The sequence below is a fragment of the Agelaius phoeniceus genome, chromosome 3 (assembly GCF_051311805.1).
Source record: "Agelaius phoeniceus isolate bAgePho1 chromosome 3, bAgePho1.hap1, whole genome shotgun sequence".
NCBI lineage: Eukaryota > Metazoa > Chordata > Aves > Passeriformes > Icteridae > Agelaius > Agelaius phoeniceus.
In genome coordinates, this window is record NC_135267.1 from 76,325,494 (window position 1) to 76,351,674 (window position 26,181).

Here is a 26,181-nt window from a genome sequence, read left to right on the forward strand (position 1 = left end):
GTGACCAGAAGGCTCCATTGTTGTGGTCCTGTGGATGAGCTGCCCAGGAGAGAAGTAAGGAGAGACTTGCTGGGGTAATGGGGTAGGGCTTGTTTGCTTCCGAGTCTTTTCCAAATGTTGTTTACTCTAACAGTCTTATTAGTTGCTGGGATGTGTCCTGCAAAATGTTTCTACCTTCCTCCTATCTGGTGTTTCCAAATGGTGAAACTGCTGATTCTTCCCTGGGATGTGATGGTGTAAGGAATAACTTGCAAGGACTACAGGCAGCAATGGCATGGGTGAGGGCAGCAGTAGCTTGGCAGGACCTTGATAGCTCTTTTGTGTTCACTGCATCATTAGGCCAGGGCCTATTTTACTCCTGATTGCCCTTATGTGGCTCTTGTGTTTCCTGGAGTTTGGGATTCTCATGTGAGAACAGCTCTGCAGTCCTGGTCTTTTGGGCTGCAGAGGACCTTGGCCTCAAACATGTCAATTGTCCAACAGTGTCTTCTCTCAGGGCACTTGTGCTGTATTTGCTGAGTACAAACTGGGAGCAGCCCTGTCTGGATGTGGGCCACAAATGCCTGGCAGCATGAGCAGCTGGGTGAAGGCAACAGCAGGATGTAGCAGTGGGACACCAACAGGGACTGACCTGGTGGCAGTGCCACTTGATGAGGGTGGGTGGGAGACACTGGAGCCCTTCTTTAGGGGGCTCTCAGACCTGCTCTGTCGAAAGCAGGTGCCTAAGCTGAGACTCTGGCCAGGATCTGGCAAAATCTCAGCAATGAGGATGGGACCTCAGCTGTGTGGTGCTAAGTGCCAATGAAATCTGATCTGCTGGGGTTGTTTTCAGGACTTCAGTGAGTCAACATTTGTATGAGTCAGTGTCATGGCATCTCCACTATCTCGTGCCTGCCATTACTTTATCAGAGCTCCTTCAGGACTCTGTGGCATTTTCCCTTTCACTCTTTTTGGGAAGTAGATGGTGTCCAGAAGTCCCTGGCCTTTTTTGAGGCTGGATACTTTTACTTTCTTGTGTCTGTGGTGAGGTTGCCTTGCCTTCAAGCTTCCCATCACCACACTGCCCTGTAACAGTAATGCTGTGTGGCCCAGAGCAGGACTCCTGTGTGCTGTCCATGCCTGGCCTTGTAGTGTGTAACCTTCTCTGGCTCTCCCAGAGCATTTGGGGATGTTGGGATCCTCTGTGCTTGGCTGGTCTCTCCAAAACAATGTCCTGGGCAAAGGCAGTTGTTCCTGCCTCATGCAGCACCAGACTTGCCTGCAAACAGGCAGAGGCATCCTCAGTGGCACTGCCCCTTCCCTGGCTCGGCAGGGATGTTCTGCAGAGGGACCACCTCACCATGCCATGGCAGTGCAGGGCTCTCTTCAGGAGAGACACAGCAGGAGTACTCACCTCCGGTAAGAGGAGGTGGATGGAGAAATATGAGTGGAGAGAGCAGCTGCTCTGTTGGCCTCAATATGGCTTGAGGTAACACCTGTAGTTACTTCTAAGCTCATACAAGGTCCACAACCAGACTGGGTGCAGTCCTGGTGATGTGAGGATCAGGAGCAGTACCTGTGTGCTCAGCTTCCCCAGGTGTTGCATTTCCCTGCTGTGCAGCTTGGGAAGATTTCTTTACCAGGATCCTTCCTGGGACTGTGCAGGTAGCTTGCCTATTGTCCTCTGCTCCATGTCCCCATGCAACTGCACATTTTAACATTTTTGTCATTCACCAATTCTTCTGCCTTTTGTCTGTATGCCACAGGAGCTGAGCTCATGACATGCAGCATGCAGCTGGGACTGCAAAGGTTTTTTGCCCTTCAAAATGCTCCCATTTCTGAATTGTGTGCTTTTCCTGAAGCTTGTATAATTTAAAACAATAGCTCAGAGACAGTAGTGGGCAAAGTCTCTGTGTATGTGTGCATGCTCACAAGGAGGTGGAGGAGGCTCATGCTACCCAGACATCTGAAGTGAGGGAGGAGCTATCATCTTCTGTCTCTTGGAACTTCAAAGCTTCTGGTGTGGCTTCCAAAACTTTTTATAGTAGTGGGGTGGGGTTTTTTTGTTGGTGGTGCCTTTGGTTTATTTGTTTTGTCTTGTTTTATGTAGAAGAGGAACAGAAGTAAAGTCCAGAGGAAAATGAAAAGGAAAACACTCCTGGTGCTGCTTTTAAGTGAACTGCTGGGCACTGACTCATCCCAGGCAGGATAGCAATTTCATGTAACAGTAAGAGGGATACATGATGGAGGAGATACTTGCAAAAATGAAGCTGGGAGAAGAAGGGGGTGATAATTTGACTTAACTGAAGTTCCCCAGGGAAATGAGCAGAGGTGCAACTTTAGGCCTGAAAGTCTGTGGATAAGATGTGCTAATCTCATGAGATATGTGCATGAATTCAAGAAAGCTCAAATTTAATCTTAGATTTTTTTAAAAATAAACAAAATAAAAAGGGGAAGGTGCATCGCAAGATAAAACCTGGTTTGATAAAGGTGGCTGTACAAGATGGCAAAAATAGTTATAGACGATGTTTCCTCTCTCTTGTGTCCTTCAATTAGATCCCCCTGTGCCCTCCATTAAATGATATGTGGCATTTTGATCTGGCTGGGGCTATGGTTAATGTCCTTGTTTAAATGCCAAGTTGGTTTTGTGAAAGGCTGCAGAACCTTTGGCATCCCTGTATTCTGAGCCTGTTTGCTCCTCCATGATCAGATGCTGCTGCTTCTTCTGGCTGGAAGGGACTTGCAAGTCCATCAGCTTGTGACTGTTTCTTCTCAGCAAGAGCCAAGAGCCTTCTCCAGTAACCGCTTCATTCTGCCTGTTCCTCACATTTTGCAAGGGTTTGGAAAAGTGCTTCATAAAATGGAATCAGCAATTTAATAACAAGTTTTTGTGAACCTTCCAATGCTGATTATGGTTTTTCTAGCCGGGCTAAAAGCAGGCTCTCTTTGTGGTGTGGCTGCTGCCAAAACACGAAGCCACATATGGAAATTAAATATATAATTTTCAAACGTCAGCATAGGTCAAGGTTTTGTTTAAGAGTGGGCTAAAGGCACTGTCTGGTTTGATTACTGGTTTGTTTTAACCCCATGATGATATGCAGCTCTCTTAAGCAATGGTAGATCACAGTGCTTCCTTGGGCTCTGCTAAATAGAGTGTTCCTAGCTGATGAGGAAGATTAAGGGCTTGTCTGGAGGGGGTGCAGAGTGCTGTGAACTGCAGTGTGGGTTTAGCACTCAAAGCTAAATATGGTGAACTGCCCTGCACAAAGATGTATCTTGCAGGTGCCAAGTAAAACATCTTCAGAGGGAACTGGTGGAGACCTGGTCCTGTGCCACTTGATTTGCTCTGCCTCATTTCATGCAGCCTTGCCCTGTTCAGAAAGCTGGCTGCTGCAAGGGAGCTGGGGGCAGATTTGCAAAGGCTGAAAGGTACGTGAACCAGCACTGCAGAGCTGGGCAGGCACGGCAAGGTTCAAGGCTGAAAAACATAAGTGAAAACCCTCCACAGCAGTTGTGTGTTCTTCAAGATTAAGTCCTTGTGCAATCAGTTTCCCTGGCTGTGGCAAACTGACAGCTGGTGCTCTAAACCCTTTGCCTGGACTCCCTTGCTAGACTATGGAGGCAGAGTTACTGCTGAAAGTGGATCTGTCCTGTTAATCTGTTTCTTTTGGCTGCAAGGCCAAACACCAACCTCAGCAGATAAATTCAGTAATGATAAATCCACAGAGAAGTGTGGGCACCAAACTGTACTTTTGGGCCAGATTTTGGACTTGTACTTTAAAGGTCATTGTGTGATTCTAGGTAAGTCTAGATTTCTGCTAACTTTGTGTAGGTTTACGGGTACACATATCTGTGTATATTATCTTAAACAAGCACTTGCTTCTATTAGGCCTTGGGGATTGTTCTGGTGGAGTCCCATTTTCCTTGCTCCAGATCTGCTAAATGACCTTCAAGCCAGAGCATCCACATGTACTGGGAGAGACAGGAGCTGAGAGATTTGTCTTTGAACTGGATCCAAAGTTTCTGCTGTCTGGGAGGATGCTTGGCCTATGGGTTAGGAGTGTGGAAGCTGCTTCTACTTTTAAATAAGGTGCTCTGGGGTACATCTGCATGACTGTGGGACCCTGAGCCTCCCAGGCAGGTGCTGTGCTGGTTGGGCTTCACACCGTTGGCTCCTTGGCCTCCTGGACACTAAAACAGGATGCTGAGTACCAAAAGTATTCACGAAAGCAAATTCTCTTGTGTTTGCTGTGGTTTCTGCAGTGGGCAGGCTCTTTGAGGAAGGGTTGGAGTTTTCTGGATACTGTTGCTGATATTAGTTGCTCAGCTCCTCTACAGGGAGCTGCATAAATTCAAGAGGAGCTCCTGAAGGCCAGTCCCATGGGTAGCTGGGGTTTGTGGTGCCTTGCAGCATCACGTGGATGTGTGCCTGTTTCCTAGGGCCAGCCAGGGGACAGTGTGAGATGTGACATAGGTGAGCACCGACTGAAATTAAACAAGAGAAAGTCAGGGCCCAGGGGAGCACAATGAGAGCCCAGCAGTGGAAGGTTAACATGTTGACTGCCACCAAGGCATGTGGATCATGGACAGAAAACAGCACCCCTCTATACTGAGCAGCACTCTGAGACAGTGACCCAGGGACCTCTCTGAAGCAGGGTTGAGAGTGCTCCAGCTGCATTGCCCCAAGACACCAGCTGAATGCTGCATTATGCACTTACAGACTTCACTGAAAGGATCTTCTCCTGGTCTATGTTGTTTTTACTCTCATTTGGTTATGCCCCTGTCCTTGAAGAGAGCAAAGCTGTTTTAGCATGTAGACTACATGGGCATTCTTAAGAACAACCACCTTTTCCCTGGTGCTTATGCCCTTCTATCTCAATATTTCAGAATTCTTTCAAACATCACTTTTTTTTCTTTCTCCCAGTGTTGGTATGTGTTTCAGCTTGAGAGTGCCAAGACAGTGAGGACTGGTTTATCAGGATAGGCTTTAGTCAACGAGGGAAACCTCAAGGTCAGCTCTGTGAATATCTGTCAGATCTGCTTTTCTAAAACAGATGTAATTTCAAAGCATGAAATATCTACATACTGAAAAATGACAGCAAAGAAGTACAGGGCCTTGCACATGCTGTTTTGCTTGCTCCCCAAGACATAAGTTACATGTCTGAATATCCTCCTTTGGCAGGCCTGAGTGACTCTTGGGACAGAAGGCAGTTTAGCTTAGACACATGAGTAAAGCCATTTCACCCTTACAACTTTTACCCTTCTTCCTTTCTGACACTGGGATTGAGCAATCACATTTCTATAACCCAGGAAATTCCAAACCTGAAAGTTGTTAGAACAAAATGTTAACCCTGGTGCCCTGCATATCCTGTACACTCTGTTGTGCAGGTCAAACAGTGAGCGATATGCTATGCTGACAAGGAAAACAGGAGTAGGGAATGCTGCATACTCTGTTTGGCAGAGTTAACATTAATGTAGAAACTTAACCTTTTTGCTCATATTTGAGGGCTTTGTTTCTCTGCTTCAATAATAAGTACTGCTGCTTTTCTCCTACCACAAAGATTATAAATAAATTCAAAGTTTTGAAGGGCAGTTTTTCAGAAAAAGAAAAGAAAGAACAGCTCATGCAAGTCGTGCCTCTGTGTAACACTTAAAAATGTCAAATCCTTAAAATACTTGGACTTACTTTTAACTACTGGTGGAATCAGCCCTTGTTACTTAACCTCTCTTTGAGCTGTAATCCAGGCTGCTTTAGTAACCCAGCTGTCCAGAGACTAAGGTGAGCTTGAAGCTGCTCCTGCATTTTGTTTACCAGGCTGACATTCCTCACTCTGACACTTTCACCTGAGATTGTTTTACTGACCACTCAGCTTCCTAAAATCCCATGGCCAGATTTGTTTTCTACCCCTCTGTTACTGCTGGAATCAGGTAAAGTTAAGGCTTTTTTTACCCTCATGACATTATTTAGGAAAGCAAGTGTTATTACAGCTTTCTGGTTCAATACTTATGTTCTGAGCACTAGAGCACTGCAAGCAACACAGCAGCTGTTATATATTCAAGGGGGAAATTCCAATAGTAGTATGCTACATAATCTCTGGATAAATATTTGTGCTTGTGAAGGTTAAGTGACTTGGAGTACTATAAACTCCAGCTTTTGGGGCAGGCCACTGCAATTTAAGTCTTTTTGGAGTGACCTAACAATGACCTCTCTCCCAGTCTAGGGGCAGAGTAATTGCTGGTGGAAAAAAAATTAAGAGTGGCTCTTCAGGCCTCTGCTGAGCAATAATTTAGTGCACAGAACACATCAGATGTTGCTTGATTCCAGTTGTTCACCTTGGACCTACTTCTCACCTCTAACATTGCTTAACTTCTTGAAACTTCTCCCAGTGTCCCTTCATTCACAAACCCTGCATGATGTTGTCTCACCATTGGTGTAAAAGGGTGAAAGCCTCTTGCAGGTGACAAACAGCATATCACAAGCTGGTGTTTGGTGTTTTATTTGTGTGGTTATCCTTTTTTAATCTCAAGGCACAGCATCAAGGTTTTGATGTGTTTAACTTGCTTCAGAAATGCAAGTGAAACAATAGGCCAGATTACTACAACAGTTGTACCAGTTGGGTCCCACTAGGATCTGTAGTTCAGGGCCTCTCAGCATTCATGAAGCAAAAATACCCCCCAAAGAGGCAAAGCTGTGGGTTTAATGAACTCAGCAGAGCTGGGACTCATTCCAACTATTTAACTTAAGTGTGTTTTCAAAAAGTTGTGTAATCCCTCATTTGCTTTCTAAGCTACATTCCAGAGGGATAACAGATATAGCCTTACTTATTTTTCTCCATCTCAGTAATGCCATTATTTCCTACCTAAAACCAGAGAACAAAGCTCCATTCAGTACAGCTCATGGGTTCCTTTACACTCCTACCTGTTGCTAGTGCATTAGGAATGACCCCATCCATGCAGATGTAGAAGAGCAGTCAAAAAATTATGTGTCTCATTTTAGTCCAAGCTGGGAGGACATATTTCACTTGCTGCTATGAAGCACTGGAATGCTATTTAAACTCCTGACTTCTACTGAGAAGACAGAATGCACCCTTGGCCTGTCAGAAGCAAACCACCCTAAATCAGGGTCCTGTTGACTTAGGGCAAGCAGAATTAAAGAAACACATCACCAAAGCCATGTCTTAAAGCCCAGTTTATTTCTCTACCATTCCACCATGGTGGGTAGCTGTTGTCAATACATGCTATTATCTTTGGAGCAAGAACATCATTAGCAGGTTTATTGCTTACTAATGCCATGGTGAGGATTGTTTATTTTATCTGGCAGTTGATATGTAAAAGAATGGCTTAAGGACAACAATATACATTTCAGTCTGAGGAACTCATTAATGATACTTTAATCCAGAGGAGTCTTAGGTTTTATTTTCCTTTACTCGGCACTGGGAAATTTTTTTCTTGACTTGTCCTCTCTGAACTTGCCGAGCACGAGTTCCAAATCCCAGAGACTGCATTGATTCTGTTAAGTACTTTTGGCCAGGAGAGATGCACAGCATCACCAACAGTTTAGCATCACCTCCTAAAAGCAGGGGAAAGACAAACATACTTATTTGCCTCATTATTTCAGTAAGTTATACATTGTTACCATATTGATACACAACAGTGAGCACAAGTTACTGTTGTTTTCATGAAGCAGAAGACTGCTCCTGTAAAGGGCTGTTGAAACAGACAGCTCCTTCATGGGGAGTCTACAAATTGTGAAACACTTTGGGGCAAATATATTGTTAGATATAATGTAGATTATTTTCCCCTATAAGATTCATTAAATAATCATCATGTATGTTATGGCTCTGGGCACTTATTTTAGTTCTGTCAAATATTTGTAAATTTGGGGTCATGGCAAAATAGCTTGTGTGACAATAAAATGAAACAGACTTGGAGTTTATAGACAATAATTAAACAAAGGAAGAAATGGCCATTTTCAACACTTCACCAAAGTCATACAACAGATTTAGTTAAAATCAGGCTGAGCACCTATACAACATAGCTCTCACACTTCTCTTTTTGGCTTTTCCTTCTCACAGTAGGGACTCCAGTACTAAGTGAAAATCAAAGCTTAAGCAAAAAAAAATCATAGTATTTCAGAAACTGAAGAACTGTTATCTCATTCACTGTCAATGCCTTGAACTGGAGATTAAACGCATAGGGGCTAATATTTTCTGGCTGAAGAAAAATGGTCTAATGTACTACACATATGGACACAAATCTGATATTACTGCAGGCATAACGCTTGCTTTAAAACTGCTTCTGCATTGATGAGGAGCTAAAGAAGAGGAAGTGATCCCAACACAAAAGGAAATTGTAGCACAGTGCCATGTCCTGTCTTCCTTCTTTGTCTTGCTGCTACAGGGCACAATGTTAAGGAATGTGCAAGCAGGTGATTATACCCTGTAGTAACAAAGAAAGATTGAAGTTTAACTTTTAAATTGTACCTAACATGAAACACAGGTGAAATGCAATTTTTACCCTTTACATGATCCTATTGAGATGTTGTTCTTCAAACTGAGCTTTGGAAAAAGCAAGATTTAGCCTGATTGAGGAGTTCAGAACTGTCACTGTGCACTCACACTCTCCCAAGCCAGAGTCTTTGAAATAGAGGGCACATTCAAGCAAGGAATATAAGATCATCTTCTAGTTTTACACCGCAAAGGAGAGGAAAAACCAGGAGAAGAAATCTATATTGTTGAACAAGAATAATCCCTCACCTACAGAGTCCTGAAGCAGGTGTGTAAGTTTGCTGTTCCGATACGGGACGTGAGCTCGCTGCTCTGCTATCGCTCCCAGAACGTCGGCCAGGGCAGACAGGCTGCGGTTGATGAAGGAGGTCTCTCTCAGTGCTGCCCCTGTCACTCCAGACAGACCTGATACAGTGTACAAAAAGGCACTGGTAACACTAAGCAAATCTGCCTCAAAACTGTAATGTGAAGGAAAGTTTAAAGAAGATTCAATGTCTACAGATGATCCAAAGCATCTCATGTTAAAGTTGATCTCTGCAGGTGTACAATGCATTTTTTGCTCCATATGTATTAAGAATAAGGAACCAAGAAAGCAGGAACACCTTTAGATCAGACAAGACAACACTGCTTTTGAAAACACGAGTCCACAATGGCCCCAAAGAGAAGCCTGTTTTGTTCCACCATTTTTTATAATACTTAGCTGCCCCATCTGTATCCCCTTGGAAATAGAGACAAGACACTGATGGTGTCTTGTCCACTGATGGACAAGCTGCAGCAAGAAAACTGTACAGCAGCCACAAGTGTGAAGTGTTTGGCTTCACCAAAGCCTGTGGAGTGGTGTTTTATGGCATGATTTGCTGTAAGGAAATGGACAAAGGAGGTGGTAGAAAGTGCCCTTCTACCACCCACCCAGCATGGTTGTACATAGCTATGCTGCCCCTGAACAACACAATAAAGGTTTGGCCTATGCAACACATTGCACCAATTCAAAGAGGTGCTGCAAGCTCAACTCTTTGATCAGTCTGGATGAGGGTGCAGTTAAGAGTAATTAATTCCTACTCTCCTTACCATTGCCATTTGGGGACAAGAAATTTGCTATTAGCATTTAGCATTGTGTTATTCAAATTCAAGATTTCTTGAGGATAGCGGATGAGGTACACATACATCCTCAGTCACTTCTTACCCAGAGCACATGATCCATGTCAGGCAGAGCTGATGACAGTGGGATCAGATGAGGCCAACAGCTTCCTCTACTGCCTACTCTCCTATCTCTAGACAGGTACAGAGAGTGGCTAGAGATCTTGTTTTCCCCTTAGGCCAGCATTTTCTAGCAAAGGGGAGCTCAAGAAGGAAATGTGAAAAAGTACAGTAGTAGCAAAAACCCCAGGAGTCTGGACAGGGAGGGCAATATAACTGTGACTGTGGGAGAGGATGAGGTTGGAGTGGTAGAGGCTCCAGTTGTCAGAAACAGAGCAAAACAGTTTGGAAGACCGTGCCAAAGGGTGGATAACAATCCAAGACAGGATGAATCTCCAGGTAACTTTACTGGGGTCATTATATATACAGCCATCCTCAGGCTGCTTGTATATCAAGGAAAAGTGGACTCCTGGAATAACAGTTATCCCCCTAAAGAAGAAAACTGCAAATAGGGGAGGGGTTACATGTTTAAACTACTGATTATCTGCATTTGGTTAGATGAACTTTGATAAAGCATTTAGCTGAGTTTTCAAAGCGAAACACAATTTGCTAAAAAGGGACAAATTGGATTGTAAATGCTACAAATTACCCAGGCCAGCTGTAGAGCCAGCAGGGCTGGGTGCTGACATGCGTGAGAAGCTTGGGGTACTGCTGCTCACTTAGATTTGCCCACATTTTAAAACAATTACAAGTTAACACTGCCCTCACTTTCAGCAATATGTCCACTAGCACATCTGATGGCAGAGGTCAGTCTGCCACTAACTAACTCATCTAACACTGATGTGAGCACAGCTCTTCTGGCTTCACTGGAGGATCTGGCCTGCTGAGCCCCAAACCGAGGAAATGTTTGTCCTGATTTAACTGAGAGAACAAACACACGCCCTGTTGCTCAATTACATGTTTTCAGCATTTAGAGCAAATGAAAAAATAATGGATTATATTAGGTTTCTCTGTAGAACAAAAGTTTAACAGTGAGCAACAGCAAGAATTCTTGGCAGTAAAGTAAAAGACTCTTTCATAATACTGGTTCACTTTTCAAAACATTATTTCTGGAATGATACATTTGGCTGCATGGTTTTTCTTGGTAAGAAAGCTTGTCCTTTAGGAAATAATCAAGTTTTTGAAATTATTGTGTGCATAGAGGAGGCAGGAGGAAAATGCTTTGAAGAAACAATGAAAACAATATTATCTTTTCAACACTAATTTCCTCCAAGACTTTTTCCACAATAAAGCAGAAAAATCCACACATGGTGATATCAATTATTACAGATATTTGTAATATTTAAATAATTTATGCCCTTTAAACATTTATGTACCAAAACATGCTAATTTTCAGAATAGAAAAACAGGCCTAATCAAAGCAGTCTGAACAAACAGTGTATCTATGATAGGGGTAACCGTCCTGGGCTTTTTTCAAGTTTATACAGCCATACTTTGAGTTAAACTGTACCAGTGTAAAACTGGATCAATCAGCCCTCAAAATTTTGTGTATGGGTCTTGGGTTCAAACCACCCCTGCGTGAGCAGCAGGCATCCCTCCATAAAGGACTAAGGCATTTATTCTAATCTAGATCCATGAGGATCCATGCCCACAAACATACATGTTCACTTACCAACACACTCGCTCCCAGCCAGGTCCACCAGCTGCAGTCTCGTTTTGACTTGCTTCATTTTCTCAGTGGCTTCAAGCTGCACCGGTGAAGAGGCTCTGGAAGAAGAGGTGGATTTATTGTCTCTCATTTTTTGTGGAAAGGTGAAGGAAGCCTCTTTATTTAGTCTCTGACTGGTTTGTTCATCTTCCCATAACGTACCTGGTTAATGGAAAAAACAAAAGAGAGCTTCTCACTGACACTGAAAATTAAGATGGGGAAAAAATGGAGTATCAATAGGGGAATGTACAGTATCTGTTGCTTCAGGCTGTTCTAACAGAAGCAATGTACAAGCCAGAATTCATGGCACAGGCAGGCTGAATGACTTTTTCTATCTTAAAGTTTTACTCATCAAACTGATCGTACCAATTGGTAACAAGCTTCGGTGTAGATTGTGTTGTATCCAATATCCCCATTGTTGACATCTGTGTGGAAAACCAAGAAATGGGAGTCCAGTAAGGACTTTAAAGAGGCTTTTAAAAAAGTTTTAGACTTGTTATAACCAAAATGCAGTTTCGGATGCTTGGGAGCAGTAGGCTCTGAAAATAGATTCTATGTATTTGAAATTACAACTGCTGGTGCTGTGGCAAAAAAAAAAAAAAAATTCCTTATCCTGCCTCTTCTATTTTGTCCTTTGCTGCTGCTCCCCCTAGACTTCCTTCTGCCCTCCTATCCCACTGCAAGATCTCCACACGACGAGCTATTTGCCTCAATAGTGTTATTCCCACTTGTTCAGGTTGGTTACCTACTAGTATCATTCCTCAGCAGAAGCATCTGGCTTTCTCTATTTGCTGGAAAGGAAGACAAATACTGTCTGGGAAAGCTGCTTTCACATTAGCTTAGCAGGCATATATGCAAAATGGATTTCCCAAAGTAGTTTGTTTTTTTCTCTTAGTGTTTTGGTTTTCATCTATCTCTTTCTCTCTCTGAAAGAACAAAAGAATGAAAGGCACATATTCTACTACAGGTCATAGAGACAACAGACCTCCTTGGGTGTTTACAGAGTTCTAATTGGAATAGTAGAAAGTTTCCAACTGCAAAACTTGACTAAGGAGCAGACTGACTTGCCTTACAGAGGTCTGTACTTCTCCAAGTAGGCTGCTGCTAAGCCCTGAGCCAGATCTTCACAGTGTAGGCAGAGCAGCTGTGTTGGCTTACACAGAATAAATGGCTTCAGGCCATACAGTGTCAAACTAAGTGTTCCCACTCCTCTTCAGTTTTAGACAATGAAATTAAGAAACAGCTCTCCTCAAACAACAGATAATACTGATCAAAATGCTAAAATAATCAAACCTGAAAAAATGCTGTCTTGTCAACCTTGGCTTTAGGTGCAGAGTTCATCACAGACTTTACAACTTTTTCTTTATTGACTAAGGTATCTGACATTGAGGTATTTGACAATGGCATCTGGCTTTTAAATCAGGATCCTTTCCTTTTAAACAAGCCACACTGCTGCAGTGAGGTCCCAGGTGCCGTGCTGCTCTCTCTGTTCCCTTACAGCGTACATCTTCACCCACGTGCTGTGAGTCAAAAGCCAGAGTCTGCATTCAACAACAATTAGCCATTTCTGCAGAGCTTTGCTGCCAGGCAACGTGGCACAGTGGGGTTGCTGCAATTAGAAGTGGCAAAGGGGATTATGGACCAGACAAGATGGCTGCTGTGCTAATGGTGCAAGCCCTGAGTTTCAAAAAGTACCATCAGTCGAATTGACAAGAATCTGAAGCTGACTAGAGTTAACATCAGGAATGCTGGAGCTGCAGCTTATAAATTAACTGTGTCTTTTGGCAAGGCCCACAGGTAAGAGAGGGCACTGTTTGTTCTGCTTTTTTGTTGGTTTAATTTCTGATAGTAGTCTAAGGAAAAAAATGTTAAATATTTCCCACTTTCTAAAATCATATTGTTGTTGCAGAATATGAAGGAGATGGACCACAGCACTGCAAGCAGAGAGCCTAATTATAACATGAGCAAAAGAAAACAAAGTTACCTCAAGAGCCCCAAAAGAAAGTTGTTCCTCAACCAATAAACTGGTAAGTCTTGGTGTGGTTGTGGAAAGCAGAAATATCAATGTTGCCATAGTAAATAGGACAAGTATTTTGTCTTTTCATACAGTGGCCTATTATTAACAGTTCAAAAGATTCTGAATTTAAAGGGCATTTTTGCAAGGCAAAGAGTAAATAAATTTAATTCTTTCTCAACCAAAAGCATATGATGATCCCTAAAATGTATGGTTAGCTTAACCACAAACTTTCTTTGACATGTAATTATTCATTCTAAGTGATTTAACTACTTTATTTGAGTATGTACCTTATCAAGATCTTTACTATCTTATACCTTATCTTATGACTTTCTGATAACACTTATTCATTAGTTACCTCATGCAATAAAACTTCAACAACTCTGGAAGTCAAGACATAAAGAAAAGTGCTACAAACATGAAAATGGTCTGTTATTTAAGAAGGAATGTAGAAGTTAGAAAAATGGAAAAGAACTGAGGGCATGTATCAAACATTGGAAAAAGGAAGAAAAAGCAATATGAATACCTCCCAGTCCACAAACTGTTTTTCTAAAAACAACTGGCTCCAGATGTATCTTAGTAACATCCTACTTACCAAAGTTATCTCCAAAGACAACTGTGGTTATGGTCAATGTCACTACCAGATGAGAGCGAGAGGAATGAGCATGCACCAGTGTTGGGTGCGTGACTCTCAGCTGTAGGCCTTTGTTGACTAGATGCAAAAATTCAGATACATTTTCAACAGTCCTAAGAAGTAAAGAAACAGAAAGGATATTTAACTGACTTGCAGGAAAAAATCACACAAGAAAGCTGACAACTTGAATGAGAACCTCAGCATTTCCATTTCCCTGCTTTTCTCCTTATACTACTCTCAGTTTTGAGCTGCACAAACAGATTTTTTCAGGTGGGATAAAGATGAAAATTCAAGCCAAAAGCTGTGATGCAGTCCTGAAAGTGCTGCAGAAGTGGCCTGCTAGCCTTGCAGGTCCAGAGGTACTATAGCTCAGCTCTTGAAGCAACAGACATTTCTATATCTCCACACTTTGGAAGAAAAGACACAGGTTTAGACATTGCTGGAATCTCTGGTCTTACAGAAGTAGATTTGTCCAGTTTATGCTGAGATAGCTCATTTTCTTAGGTACAGAATTAGACAAAAGCCCCCAAAATTTCTCTGTGCCTCTGGAAGTAATATTTTACATTTGGAATTAAATCCAGAATCCCTGGAAAAAAGTCCAGGGATTCCACTGTTCAACGAGCACATCGTCAGAATAAATAGATGTGAATTTCTATAGACCATTTATCTCATACTATCTGTTTTCTTTTCCTGTTAAAAGAAGTACTGCAAATATGACCAATCCAAGGGCAAAGACCTAGCACACACAGTGAAATAAACACAGACAGTGAAATAAATTGGTTAGGTAAAGAAAAAACCCACTATGATTTTCCCTATGTTTGCAATGTTTAAAAGAAATGAGATAAGACTGCCTACCCTTTTCTTTCACTTGTTGCCTTCTTCAATAATCATTGAAGGTAGAACAGTTGTTTTTAGGTGGGGGTGTAAATGATGACTGTGTATCATAGCCTGGTCACTGAATGCTCTGTAACAGCACAACTATTAATAACACTTATGACAGGCCACAGGCTTGGTTCCACAACCCTGCAGTCAGCAGCAGCTAGCATGTGATAAAAGGCAAGGTCTTTATGACTTAGATTTGGCTGATTTCAGTAAAAGTCACACCAGGCACAAACTTATTTTATGCTAAGAGCCATAGTTGAAGAGTTTAGAGACAGAAGAACAAATGAAAACAAACTATACTCAACTAAAACAATTTCTTTAAAAAAACAAAGCAAGGGCATCTGAAGCACAGAAAAGCATTTGGCCACACCATATCTATAGGCACTCAGGAGAAGCAGCCAGCTAAACGCAGTTCCCTGTGTATCCAGGCCTGCACGAGGTAAACAATCACTATAGACTTCCCCTATCAATCCTGAGCCACGCATGCCAGCCTCCACGGTGACACCTCTACCTCTGGGCAGCCACTGGGGATGCCTCCTGCTTGTTTGACCTGGTACCAGCAGAGAACCAGTGGCTCCAGTTCCTACAGTCAGAGCCTTACACTGGAGTGACCTGGCTATTGCCTCACATCCAAGGAGGCACACATCCTGCCTTCCCAGGCCTTGAACTGCATCTTCCAGTGCCTAGTCAGCCAGGACTGGAAGGCCCGAGGGGGAAGCAGCCTTGATGGGATGCAGCACCAGGCTGTTGGATTCTGCAAGCTGCTGCCCCATCCCTGCATTTGCCAAGGAAGACAGGGCTCAGGGTGTGCTGTCAGTGCTGGTCACCTATGGCTGGGAAGCTGCAGCTGGCTTTGAAGACAAGCAGCACCCCCAGCCCAGTGTGGTGAGCTTGGCACAGTAGCTCCCCCACAGGACTGACAGAAATAATATTTTAGTGTAATCTCTGCGACTCCATCCAGCCTTATGTGCTGCACGTTCCAGGACCAGATTCTACAAAGAGAAGCCCTGTTGTGGTTACATTAAAAATTTGATGCTGAAAGTTCTCCAAAGTCAACCAAGCTATAAAAGAAGAAAGAGACTGAGGCTTTCATGATTCAGTAAGATGAACATGTTAGCAGGAAAGAGACTACTGTACTTTATTGGATATATGGAGAGGCCAATGAGACCCAGCAGGCCAATATATTCTAGATGAAATATTATCATAAATGAGGATGTGTTTTTATTCAAAGCAGCAGCTGTTTACTTTAGATTTCAGGCAGCTGGGTGGCCTCATTCAATGATTCCTTTACTTTGTTTGGGTTTGTTCTTTCTTATTAACCTTTCTGTGTAATTATTAATATAACGTGTTTATGAATTGGACTTTTTTCACTGCTTGCATTGTAATTGAGATACAAGTCGGTATTTTTATTTATGTTTGCATTAGAATTTCGTATTAACTGATTGAGATAAGTGGCTTTTTAAGAGTTTTAGTTCAAGGCACCAGGTTCCTTTGCCATAAATTAAAATTTACAGAAATAAACAGGGCAGCCATTTTATTAACTAGAGGGACAAACAAAACCTTATTGCAGCTTCTTTTTTTTTTTGTCTCTGTGGCACAAGTCCCACTGCTTCTCACCTCTCCCTTTCCCAAAACCTATGAAAAGAGATGGGTCACCCACTAACTATGCAAAGTTCCCTTGGGAAGTGGAACAGGCATTTTTCAGGAATAAAATTATGCCAGGCCAGCATCTTAGTTACTGAAATACCTTAATTAAAAACTACTTGGAGGTTTTGATGAAACAGGGAAAGTTCAACTCCCAGCCTGCCCACACTACATGCACCCATCTTCACTTTCTAAGTCATGTGGCTCCTTTCCTGTCTAGTCAAAGGAAAAAGATGAGCTCCTCCAAGAAAGATTCAGCACACATAGGTTGAGTTCTGCTCCCAGCATCCTCTGGAGTTTTTCATTCCCCTGACAGCAGAGCCTTAACTAGATACTAAAAGTTGGAGTAGAGTCACAGTTGGGAAATACAAGAATAGAGACATAGAGAAACCCAGTAGTCAGCGTAATACAGACAGAAAGGGCAAAAGGATTCATCACTTTAAGCTCCAGTCACTTTTCATTCATTCCATGTTCTTATGGAGCATGCAGAGTGCAATCAAGCTTGCAGAATTTCTATGGAAATTGTATTTAACCTTAAGACCAAAGAGCAGGCAAACCCCAGATTCAAATGTTAATCCTTCTGAGAATATTGCAGTGCTTATTATTTTACAGAAAGAAAGGAGAGTCATATAGCTCCTACAGTAAAGAAAAATACTTGACAATTTCTCTGGGCTCCTACTTTTCTATGAGCAATTAAATTGGTAGAAAGTACAAATCAATAAATGTGTATCACTAGGTAGAATAAAAGTACATTTGCACAATCCTCCAGTACATTCTTGTATTTTTATCAAGGCTTGCTGGGAATAGCATGAAATACACATAAACAAACTACTGGTCTGCTTATGTGACTAAGTCCCACAGGACAAAATTATCTCCACTGATGGTGCATTTTATTTAATTGGCATGGGATGCATTTCATATCTGACTGCTAATTCCCCTTGGAAAAGCAGAGATTAGACCATGACAAGAATTATTATAGAGAAGCAAAGAAAAACATCACATTTCCTCAGAAACATAGAAAACACTAATACTTTTCTAAACATTTCAATAGAGCAAGATGTTTCTTTTCACAAACATTATTTACTTAAGGAGCAGGACACTCCTTTATGTGACATCTCCATAATGCACATGCTCCTTTCTGGAATCTGTTCTCGTGCTGGGTGCTCACAGAGAGATGTCCGGTTTAATTCCACTGAGTACCATCACCTCTCTGGTGCCACTAGTACTGCTTATTCTAATTTTTTTTTTCCTAGCTAATGTTCATAGTACTATGTAAGGCCCAAAAAAAGGCCCAGAAAGGAAGCCAGATAAGCAGAAGCTGAGGTGACTTGGTCTGTTCAGCCTGGAGAAGAGGAGACTGAGGTGAGACCTCATTGCAGTTACAACTTCCTTGTGAGGGGAAGCAGAGGGGCAGGAATCAGCCTCTTCTCCCTGATGACCTGAGGGAACAACCAGCAGGTGTGTCAGGGGAGGTTTACATTGGATATTAGGAACAGATTCTTCACCCAGAGGGTGACTAGGTACTAGAATGGTATTCTTGGGGATGTCCTGTGCAGGGCCAGGAGTTGGACTCAATGATCTTGTGGGCCCCTTCTCACTCAGGACATTCTATGATAAATGACACAGCCATTACTAAATTGAAGCATCTGAAACAGATTCCCTCTTCTTAATGGATGAAATTTTATGAACATATGATTTTTAACATCTAATTACCCAAGGTAAGTTTTTTATATATAACAAGAAAGCACTGTACATTTGCTTTGTATGCCACACTTACATAATGCCAAGAATCATTCCTATGAGTACTAGAACAAATCTTCATAATGCTTAGTAAGTAAAAGAAGGCATTAAAGTAAGCATAGCTGTAGCCTTAAATACCCTAGCTCTCCCTACACTGTCCAGTTGTGTAAATAAGGATCAAACCTGGCATACACCAGTGCTGGGGAGGGACATCTTACAAGTGAATGGTGAGAAGCTTTGCTGCTTAGCTTTTAGTCAGAAGAACCTTGATTTTCAAGACCTACCAGTTCAAATGCCAACATAACAATTCCAGCTTTAACACCTTCAGTTATGAAAACAGAACATTAAGTAATATTAAGATGGGTAATTGTATTAAAAGATCACTTAAAACCTTATTCTAATTTTTTGTAACTCCAATGCATGAGGGGAAAGCTAACACCATACAGCTGCTTAATTATTTGCAACTGGTACATAAATTTAGATTATAATCTGTAAATTTTATAATTCAATGAGACTGAATGGAAAGTGCTTTGTGCCAAGATTATCCCTTCTTTTTCGACAGCTGACAAGATGCCATATATCTAGCAACAACAACATATGTGGCAATCTTCAGGCATTCTGAGTGGAAGGAACTCAGCACAGGAGTGTAACTCAAAGTAACTACATTTATTTCTGGAACTATTTTGACATTTGCAGCCAACTGCAGTCGAATAGACTGGGCTAACAGAAACAGAACTGTTTTTTGCATATGGTAAGGACTCATTGTTTAGAAGCAATCTGGTGCCTAAAATGCAGTTTTGTGACAGCTCTACACAGTGTTAACACCAGATAGTGTTTGCATGGTAGGAGCAAGCTCTGTACTCACTCGTGCGTCAGCAATGGCACATCACTCTTCCCTTCTCTGGTGGTGACAACATCACGCTTGACGCCAAACACTTTTCCACAAGTGTCTTTGGCCAGAAGATCAAAAATTTCATTATTATACACTTCTACAACAGAAACCTCAACCCAGTAACTTCCTGGTGGCTTTTCTGAAATAAGCCTGGCAAATAAAAAAAAGAGAAAAAAAAATTTGAAGAAAAAAGTCCAGAAATGTTGAAGTCAAACCTCAAAAGAACAATCTGTAAATAGAGATCTATTCTTTAATTGTAATATAATTACAATCTGATAAAAGCGTTTACTAAGTATCTGCAGCCTTGGAATTGCCTCATCCATATGCTAATGTTAACTTGAAGAATCAGAATATACAGTTTATTTATACTTGAGGAAGTAAATAGAATTTAGTTTTCCAAACAGCTGTGCCAGCTTGTTTTTTTTCCACTAGCCTCCCATCTCAGGATTTTTTTTAATACCATTTCTCTGCTGGCAGTTTCTGCACTCAGAGCTCAGAGTATAAAATCTGGCAGAGTGCAAACAATGAACAGAGATGGGAAACTATATCTGGAAGAAGTTATCTGTTTGCAGCCTGAGAAAATCCATAAATTAAGGGCTTCTCTCTTCAGGAGAGTATTTACTGTTAGACAGTTATTCTCATACAAAATTGGTTCTTTGATTTAGCTTATACCCTTCTCCAAAACAAACAGGCTTAGCTGGAAAAACTTCTAATGGCTCTTCTACTATAACATGGCAGCATATCAGTTCAATCCTATGTTAGGTTCAATTGAAAAAAATCTAAGAACTCTTAAAACAAGAACAGATTGTAGTTTAAAATTCTACTATCCTTCTTCCTTGGGACTGGGTTCTAATCTGAATCCTCTTCATCTATTCCAGTTGTCAATTTTCACAGAACTTTTCAGAACTTAATTATCTTTTGGACTCCCACAACTATGGTTGAAACATTTCAGAAGTTTAATTAGAGTCTGAAAGCCAGATGGACAGATAACACACAGTAAAACTGCATAATCTTATTGTATTAGAAAGTTGGATTAAGCAGGAGAGAGACTAGAAATCTATATGAAACCTCAAGTACCAAATGGTGGTCAGAGAAGCTATGAATATTAACCATTTTGAAGCTGAAATCTGTAATGATAAATACACTACAAACATTATTTCATCCTTTTCATACAGTTTAAAGTGACTGCCTCTGATGGCAAGCCTTTACTTCGTTTTTACCTGAACACTTCTTCAGTAGCTCGGGGAATAATTCCAAGTTCTGATTCCTCTTCTGTGGCAAATGCTAAGTTCCCCTCTAACTGTGGTCCCAACATTGTGTATGTCTTCCCACTTCCAGTTTGCCCATAAGCCATGATACACACATTGTACCTGAAAAATAGAAGTGCTGTAATTTATTTTACCATTATCAAATGTCTCTGTTAGGTGGCAAGTCAAACTCCAAACAATATGGGAACACAAACAAGAAAATAAAAGCACTGCCCCTGATTTCTTTCTGCAGATCTCAAAGTCTGAGAGTAATTACTGTTCATAACATCACCTAAACAGATTTTAATTTTTAAGCAGAGTTGAAGGGAAGCTTTTAAGTAGAAGTTTAAAGGATCCTTAGCTTGGAATGATTGATGCTGTTAGACCTCCTTGCCTGCTCAACTTTCAGCTTTTGCACTACTGAGCTGCTTTTTAATCAGCTCCTGAACCACTGCAGCTTACAGTACAGCATTTTAAAGTAAACCATTTCTGGGCTCGATTTGGTAATAGTGCTGTGCTGCAAACCACTGCACTTGTATCCTAACAGCTGGGAACTCTTCATCTCTCATAGCCTTTTTCAGGCAGGCTCATCAGTCATAGCCCTCAGAGAAGACAGCCCTAGGAATAGGAGGCACAAATTTTAAACCAAGAGCACCAGTTGAGAATTAGCATGTACACAATGACTATTCTGGAACAAAGGTGGCAGGAACTACTCTGATAAGGACAAGTAGAAAATGAAAATGTACAATATCAGTACAGAGGAACAAGCACCTATGAAACATCGTCTTCTGAAGCAGACAAGTAAATATGTCTATTGAACAGAACTCCGAAAATGCCTCTTGGCTGCACTGAAAATAATAGAAAAAGAATTGTTCACAGCTGTGAGCACTGTTGTGGATGTCTGTGCCACAGGGATCTGAACTGAAATGTATGTATCCTATCTGGAAAGTGTGTTACTAACACAATCAGATCAAAGTCAACATCTTAAGCAAAATAAGTGGGTGGATACAGATGCATCCAGCCACAGTACTGCTTTGTATGGAGGACCGACATTGTGCTGTGCATCTGAAGTTTTGCCCCTCCTTGGCTGTTCCTGCTCTGCTGCTCCTGCCAGAAGCTGGATGTTGACCACAGTACTGTGCCAGCCAAAGCCCTGGAAGATGTGCATTTATGCTGACAGGACTGCTCTATCCCTGGACTATCCTGTTTGTTCAGAGATACGACATTAGCACAACCTTCATACACAAGAAGTGCTTCACAGTTTGCAGAAACTTCTGCTCTACTAGAGTTGCAAGAATGGGCTTGCTCTTTTTCTGCCAGGGAATAAAATTTCACTGCCTAAGCTACCTCCTCTGTGGGCAGACCTGAAACAGCTGCTTTTGATTATCTGATGCTTTTCCTCATATCAAAGATGTAGTTTCAAGCATATGCCAGCATATTTGAATGAACACCCCTCATCTAATTGTTTTAAATGTATGGTTTCGAGTCATGAAATACTTACATGCATATTAAGCATGCCTAGAAGCAATTAATTCAGGAGGATTATTTTGAAAGCATTCACTTGTTGGAAAGAAATGTGGGCTGATAAGCCACATGGAAAATACCTGGGTACCCTTCCTGGGAATGTGAAGTCAAAGTTGCAGTCAGTGAATCTATAGTAAGGTCCCTCCAGATTTTAGCATGCACTGCAGAGTATACAATAAGAGTCTAGTCATATATTTGATGAAGTAAAGGAGATTATATAACTATAATTGAAAACAAAGAGCACTACAGTAAAATTAAATGTGATAGCAATCAGGGCTGTAGATCTGAAATGAGGGATTTCTTGAAATATTCACTGCTGACATAAATCAGTAGAAAAGCTCACACTAATTTTGGTAGTTTTTAGCTAGACTAACCATGAGTAATTTTCACAGTTCCACTCCTCATACATACTGCCTGGCCAGCCTATAACTTACTGAGACTTCTAGCCCTGTTTCAAAATTAAACAGATCTTTGGAACCAAAAAAGGAGCCAGATGTTTTTCCTTAGGAAAAACAGAATTAGTCTTCTTAGAAGTCTCTCCTAAAGGACTTTCCCATAGTCCAGCTGTTTAAATTTTCCTTAATTGCTGCTAGTTATAAGACAGTATGCATCATGGACAAAATAGTTCTGACAAGATACAGATGATATGATTAGAAGTTAAGTGGGCAGAGGATTGGAACATTGAAGACAGGGTGCAAGTCATGTATCAATCAGTGGTAACTTCTCTGCCAAAGCCAAAACAGTGTTTCAATCAGCCTAAATGAGCCAAAACTGGCCAAAGCAGGTACAGGAGATAATGAATTGTTGGGGGATTCAACAATAGGACAAGCAGCAGATTACTTTATGTTTATCTATATAGTAGTTATTTATTATAGTTTACTTCATTGGAGCTCTAGCTCCAGCATAAAGCTTTCAAACAGAGAAATCTGAAGATTTTTTACTATGATTCACCTATGTGCCCTGGTATTTTTCCTTCTCCACTTTATTATTATATGTAACTGTTATAGTCTTCTTTAGAAAAGTTCTTATTTTCAAGCTAAAATACCAATAGTTTGTAGCACTTCTCTCCTGAAAAGAGTGTGGGTGTTCACTCCAGCAAAGTTACCCCTAGGAGAGAACACTGTTAAAGGAAATGAAAGGAGGAGAAGTTCATTCTTTAAAATAAACAAACAAGTTGGATTCTTCAATGCTGTAAAGAAAAGAAAAGTTATCTTACTCCTCTGTTGACCCTGTATGGCTAATGGTAAACTTTAAAGCCTGCTATACTTTGTCTGGTTTACATATGGAACAAACTTTTCTTCCTGTATATTTGTACTGAAAAATGAAACAATCCATTAAGAAAGAAAAACAGAAAAAGTATGGAAAAGGAGTGAACACTCCCTTCTACTCGAGCTAAAAGTTGTTACAGACCACTTTGGAACCCAGACTAAAACAATCAGGAGGAGCAAAGAGGTTCAAGGTTCAGACTATGTCTGTTTCCCATTTACAGTGGGAAGGCTGCTGTGCTCATATGCACAGACTCGCCTTTCCTGAGAATCTGCTTCTGTTTAAACAGCACTTCTGGAAGAACAAGACAGGTCTATTGTTTTCAATAACAGAACATTTCCTAACTGAATACAAAATCTTAGCTTTTAGGACAGGGTTCTCCCCATGTAAAAATTAGTAAGTGGGAAGTACAGCAGATCAAAGTACAGATCAGATGTGTCTGAATACACTTAAAGGACCTGTTGAACCAAGGCAAAATGATGATCATTGCAAAAGGAAAAGTAGGGAGAGAAAGCAGTAGTTTTAAGACTTCTTTAAACGCCTACAACATAGTGGTCCCTAGGTTGGTCAGCTAAAGAAACTGTGGTTACTCATCCCTGGTAAACAAGAATAATGCAATCTATGACTTCCCTCAGCCAGGCAGCCTTTGGGAGCCTCTCGGTGGCATATGGTATTCCCAATATTCACAGTATCTTTAGATACCTCTTCTAGGATGCTTTTAACAAAAAGAACCTTGGAAACTTCAGTGTGCAGGCTGCTGGGAACAAGGATTCCCACTGTTCAACTGTGAATAGAAAGGGACTGTCTTTTCCTCTCCAGGGGAGTGAAAGGTCCATGACAGCCCTACCATATAATTAAGTGGTATTGGAACAGGGATGAAAAAAGGAGCAGAAAGTTATGTATAAAACTCAGCTTAACCCTCAAGGATTATAACAATATGCACATCAAAGCCTCTTTGCAAGAGTAGTTTAAGTTGGCTCAGTAGTTATGAAAAATCACACTTCATGAGCTTCAGTAGCTAGAAGTAATTCCATGTATTTGTTAGTGCTTGTTACTGATCAGTTTTGTATTCAAACCAGAATTCTGTTTTACCCCAGTGCCTGAAGGAGCAGTAGAATGACTGAGAATGCTCAGTTCTGGTTCAACCAGGAATCAATTGCACCACCTCCTATGGCCTGTGCTGGACACAAAGCCAGAACAGAGAGTGGCCCTGGCAGGCCTTTCCCATTGCACACAATGTTCACAGTGAACACACTGTTGGAAAAGATGTATCATACAATGTCTGCAGCTGGAAAAGTTATAAAATATAACCTAAAGAACACAAAGAAAAAATACAACATCTTCCATTCGAAGCATCAGTTTGACAGAAGCAGATCAGAGGAAAAAACTGGGATTTTTTATATTTTTACAAATTTGTCTGCTCTGCTAAATTTTGTAATCCCTATTTTCACTGTTTCTACAGAGACAGCATTCACTTGGTGCTGAGTAGAAAGAAAACAGGAAAATGGAACTGAAAAGCCATAAAACTTGACTAGATCACCATTATTAAGTATTTTTTTAATTGATAGATTTCAGTAGATTATTGTGCTTTAGCTTTCTTACTGCAACCTTTTAACTTACCCATCCAGGAGAGATGTTAGCAAAGGGGCCACATCTGCAAATACTGCATCTTGAGACTCCAAATCATTGTAAACTCTGAGGAACAAAGTGCAATGATTAACCAAAGAAAAATAGAAATGTTGTCACAAGAACACAGACCACAGAAACTCTAGGCCAGTGACATATAATCTGGGACCTGCTGACATTTCTGTGACACAGAACTGAAGATTTGAACTCCAAAGTCCTCACTCACATTTTGGGAGCAGCTGTTGTGTGTTTTGGGGAGAACAACACATAGGTGTACCCTCGTGGATTGAGCTCATCCTAAACCTCCTGCCTGCCCCTCTGGCACTCAGTCTTTTTTTAGGCTGTACTGGATCCCTGTAACTTTTCCACACCTACTAGAATGTGAAATATCCCTGCTGCCTGGGATTCCTATGTATCAGTTTATGGAAGACAGTGGCCTGGTTGTACTGGCCCTTGGATGTGGGTGAAGTTTGGTGGGACGGGGGGGGTGGGAAAGAAGCACAGAGACTGCAAACTTGCTGAGGACTTGTCTCAGAAGACTCAGAGGCACAGCAGAAATCAGAATGCTCCTGAGGGTAATGTTTAAGGATGCACTATCTTTGTGGGCGATATCAGCCTAAGGTGTTTCTATCCCCAGCCCTGATGAACTACCTACTCTGAAATCAACACTTCTAGACTTTCTTTTACATAATGAGGTGGAGTGCAGACCTTTTTTAACAGAATGGAAGACAATTAAATTGCATGAGTTATTCTACCTCTTAGAAAAGAGCAATGACATTTCAATATGTGGGCCAATACAATGATGTCTGAAACAGCTCCATATGATTTTTGAATGCAAGAAGGAAAAAAAACCCAATAGATATCTTCAAAGAAATCTTTCTTCCAACCCTTTCAGGTCTGTACAACATAAAATCAAGACCTGAAAATAGGAAATCATCAGAGAGAGGAAATTCTGATCATAAAACATGGATATCCTAACTCATTCATTCCTTCTGTAGCACACCAAAAATGTATCCTCCCCAAGATTACAGCCTGCAGCACCCATTGTTTATACAAGATGAACAGAATCTAAAACATGAATGTCTTTACCCACAGTTAAATATTTGAGGTATGGATGTTTATCTTTTGAAAAAGTTTCCTTTTCTGGTATCTTTCTGTGGTGATTTTTTTTTTTTTGTCTAGCTCTGTTTTCCAATACGTGATATATGCTCTTTATAGCTCACAGCAAAATGGCTAATTAGAAACAGGAATTTTGGTAGCAGCAAATGTTACAAAGTGTAGTCACTCCTCTGTGTATACAGTACAGCAGTACACTTCAGTTAACAGTATTCCACAGATTGTACAGGATACCAAAGGGTTAACTGAATAAAGACAAAGTGTG

The 26,181-nt window shown here is 41.2% G+C and overlaps 1 protein-coding gene and 1 long non-coding RNA gene across 3 annotated transcripts in view; one reads left to right on the forward strand and one right to left on the reverse strand.

Moving 5' to 3' along the window:
* Positions 1-7,150: 7,150 nt before the first annotated feature.
* The window catches only part of KIF25 (kinesin family member 25), a 41,021-nt gene continuing 21,990 nt past the window's right edge, over positions 7,151-26,181 (reverse strand). For both annotated transcript variants that reach the window (XM_077175629.1, XM_054630382.2), the window contains 7 exons: positions 24,795-24,869; positions 20,358-20,507; positions 19,111-19,287; positions 13,941-14,092; positions 11,296-11,493; positions 8,736-8,891; positions 7,151-7,549 (listed from right to left, as the gene is read on the reverse strand). In XM_077175629.1, the coding sequence (XP_077031744.1) occupies positions 7,386-7,549; positions 8,736-8,891; positions 11,296-11,493; positions 13,941-14,092; positions 19,111-19,287; positions 20,358-20,507; positions 24,795-24,869 (1,072 nt within the window). In that variant the 3' untranslated portion in view covers positions 7,151-7,385. The remainder of the gene's footprint in view (positions 7,550-8,735; positions 8,892-11,295; positions 11,494-13,940; positions 14,093-19,110; positions 19,288-20,357; positions 20,508-24,794; positions 24,870-26,181) is intronic.
* Positions 12,884-26,181, forward strand: part of LOC143693581 (uncharacterized) — a 28,648-nt gene continuing 15,350 nt past the window's right edge. Inside the window, exons 1-2 of the long non-coding RNA XR_013181416.1 lie at positions 12,884-13,128; positions 13,241-13,358. This is a non-coding gene — a long non-coding RNA (uncharacterized LOC143693581). The remainder of the gene's footprint in view (positions 13,129-13,240; positions 13,359-26,181) is intronic.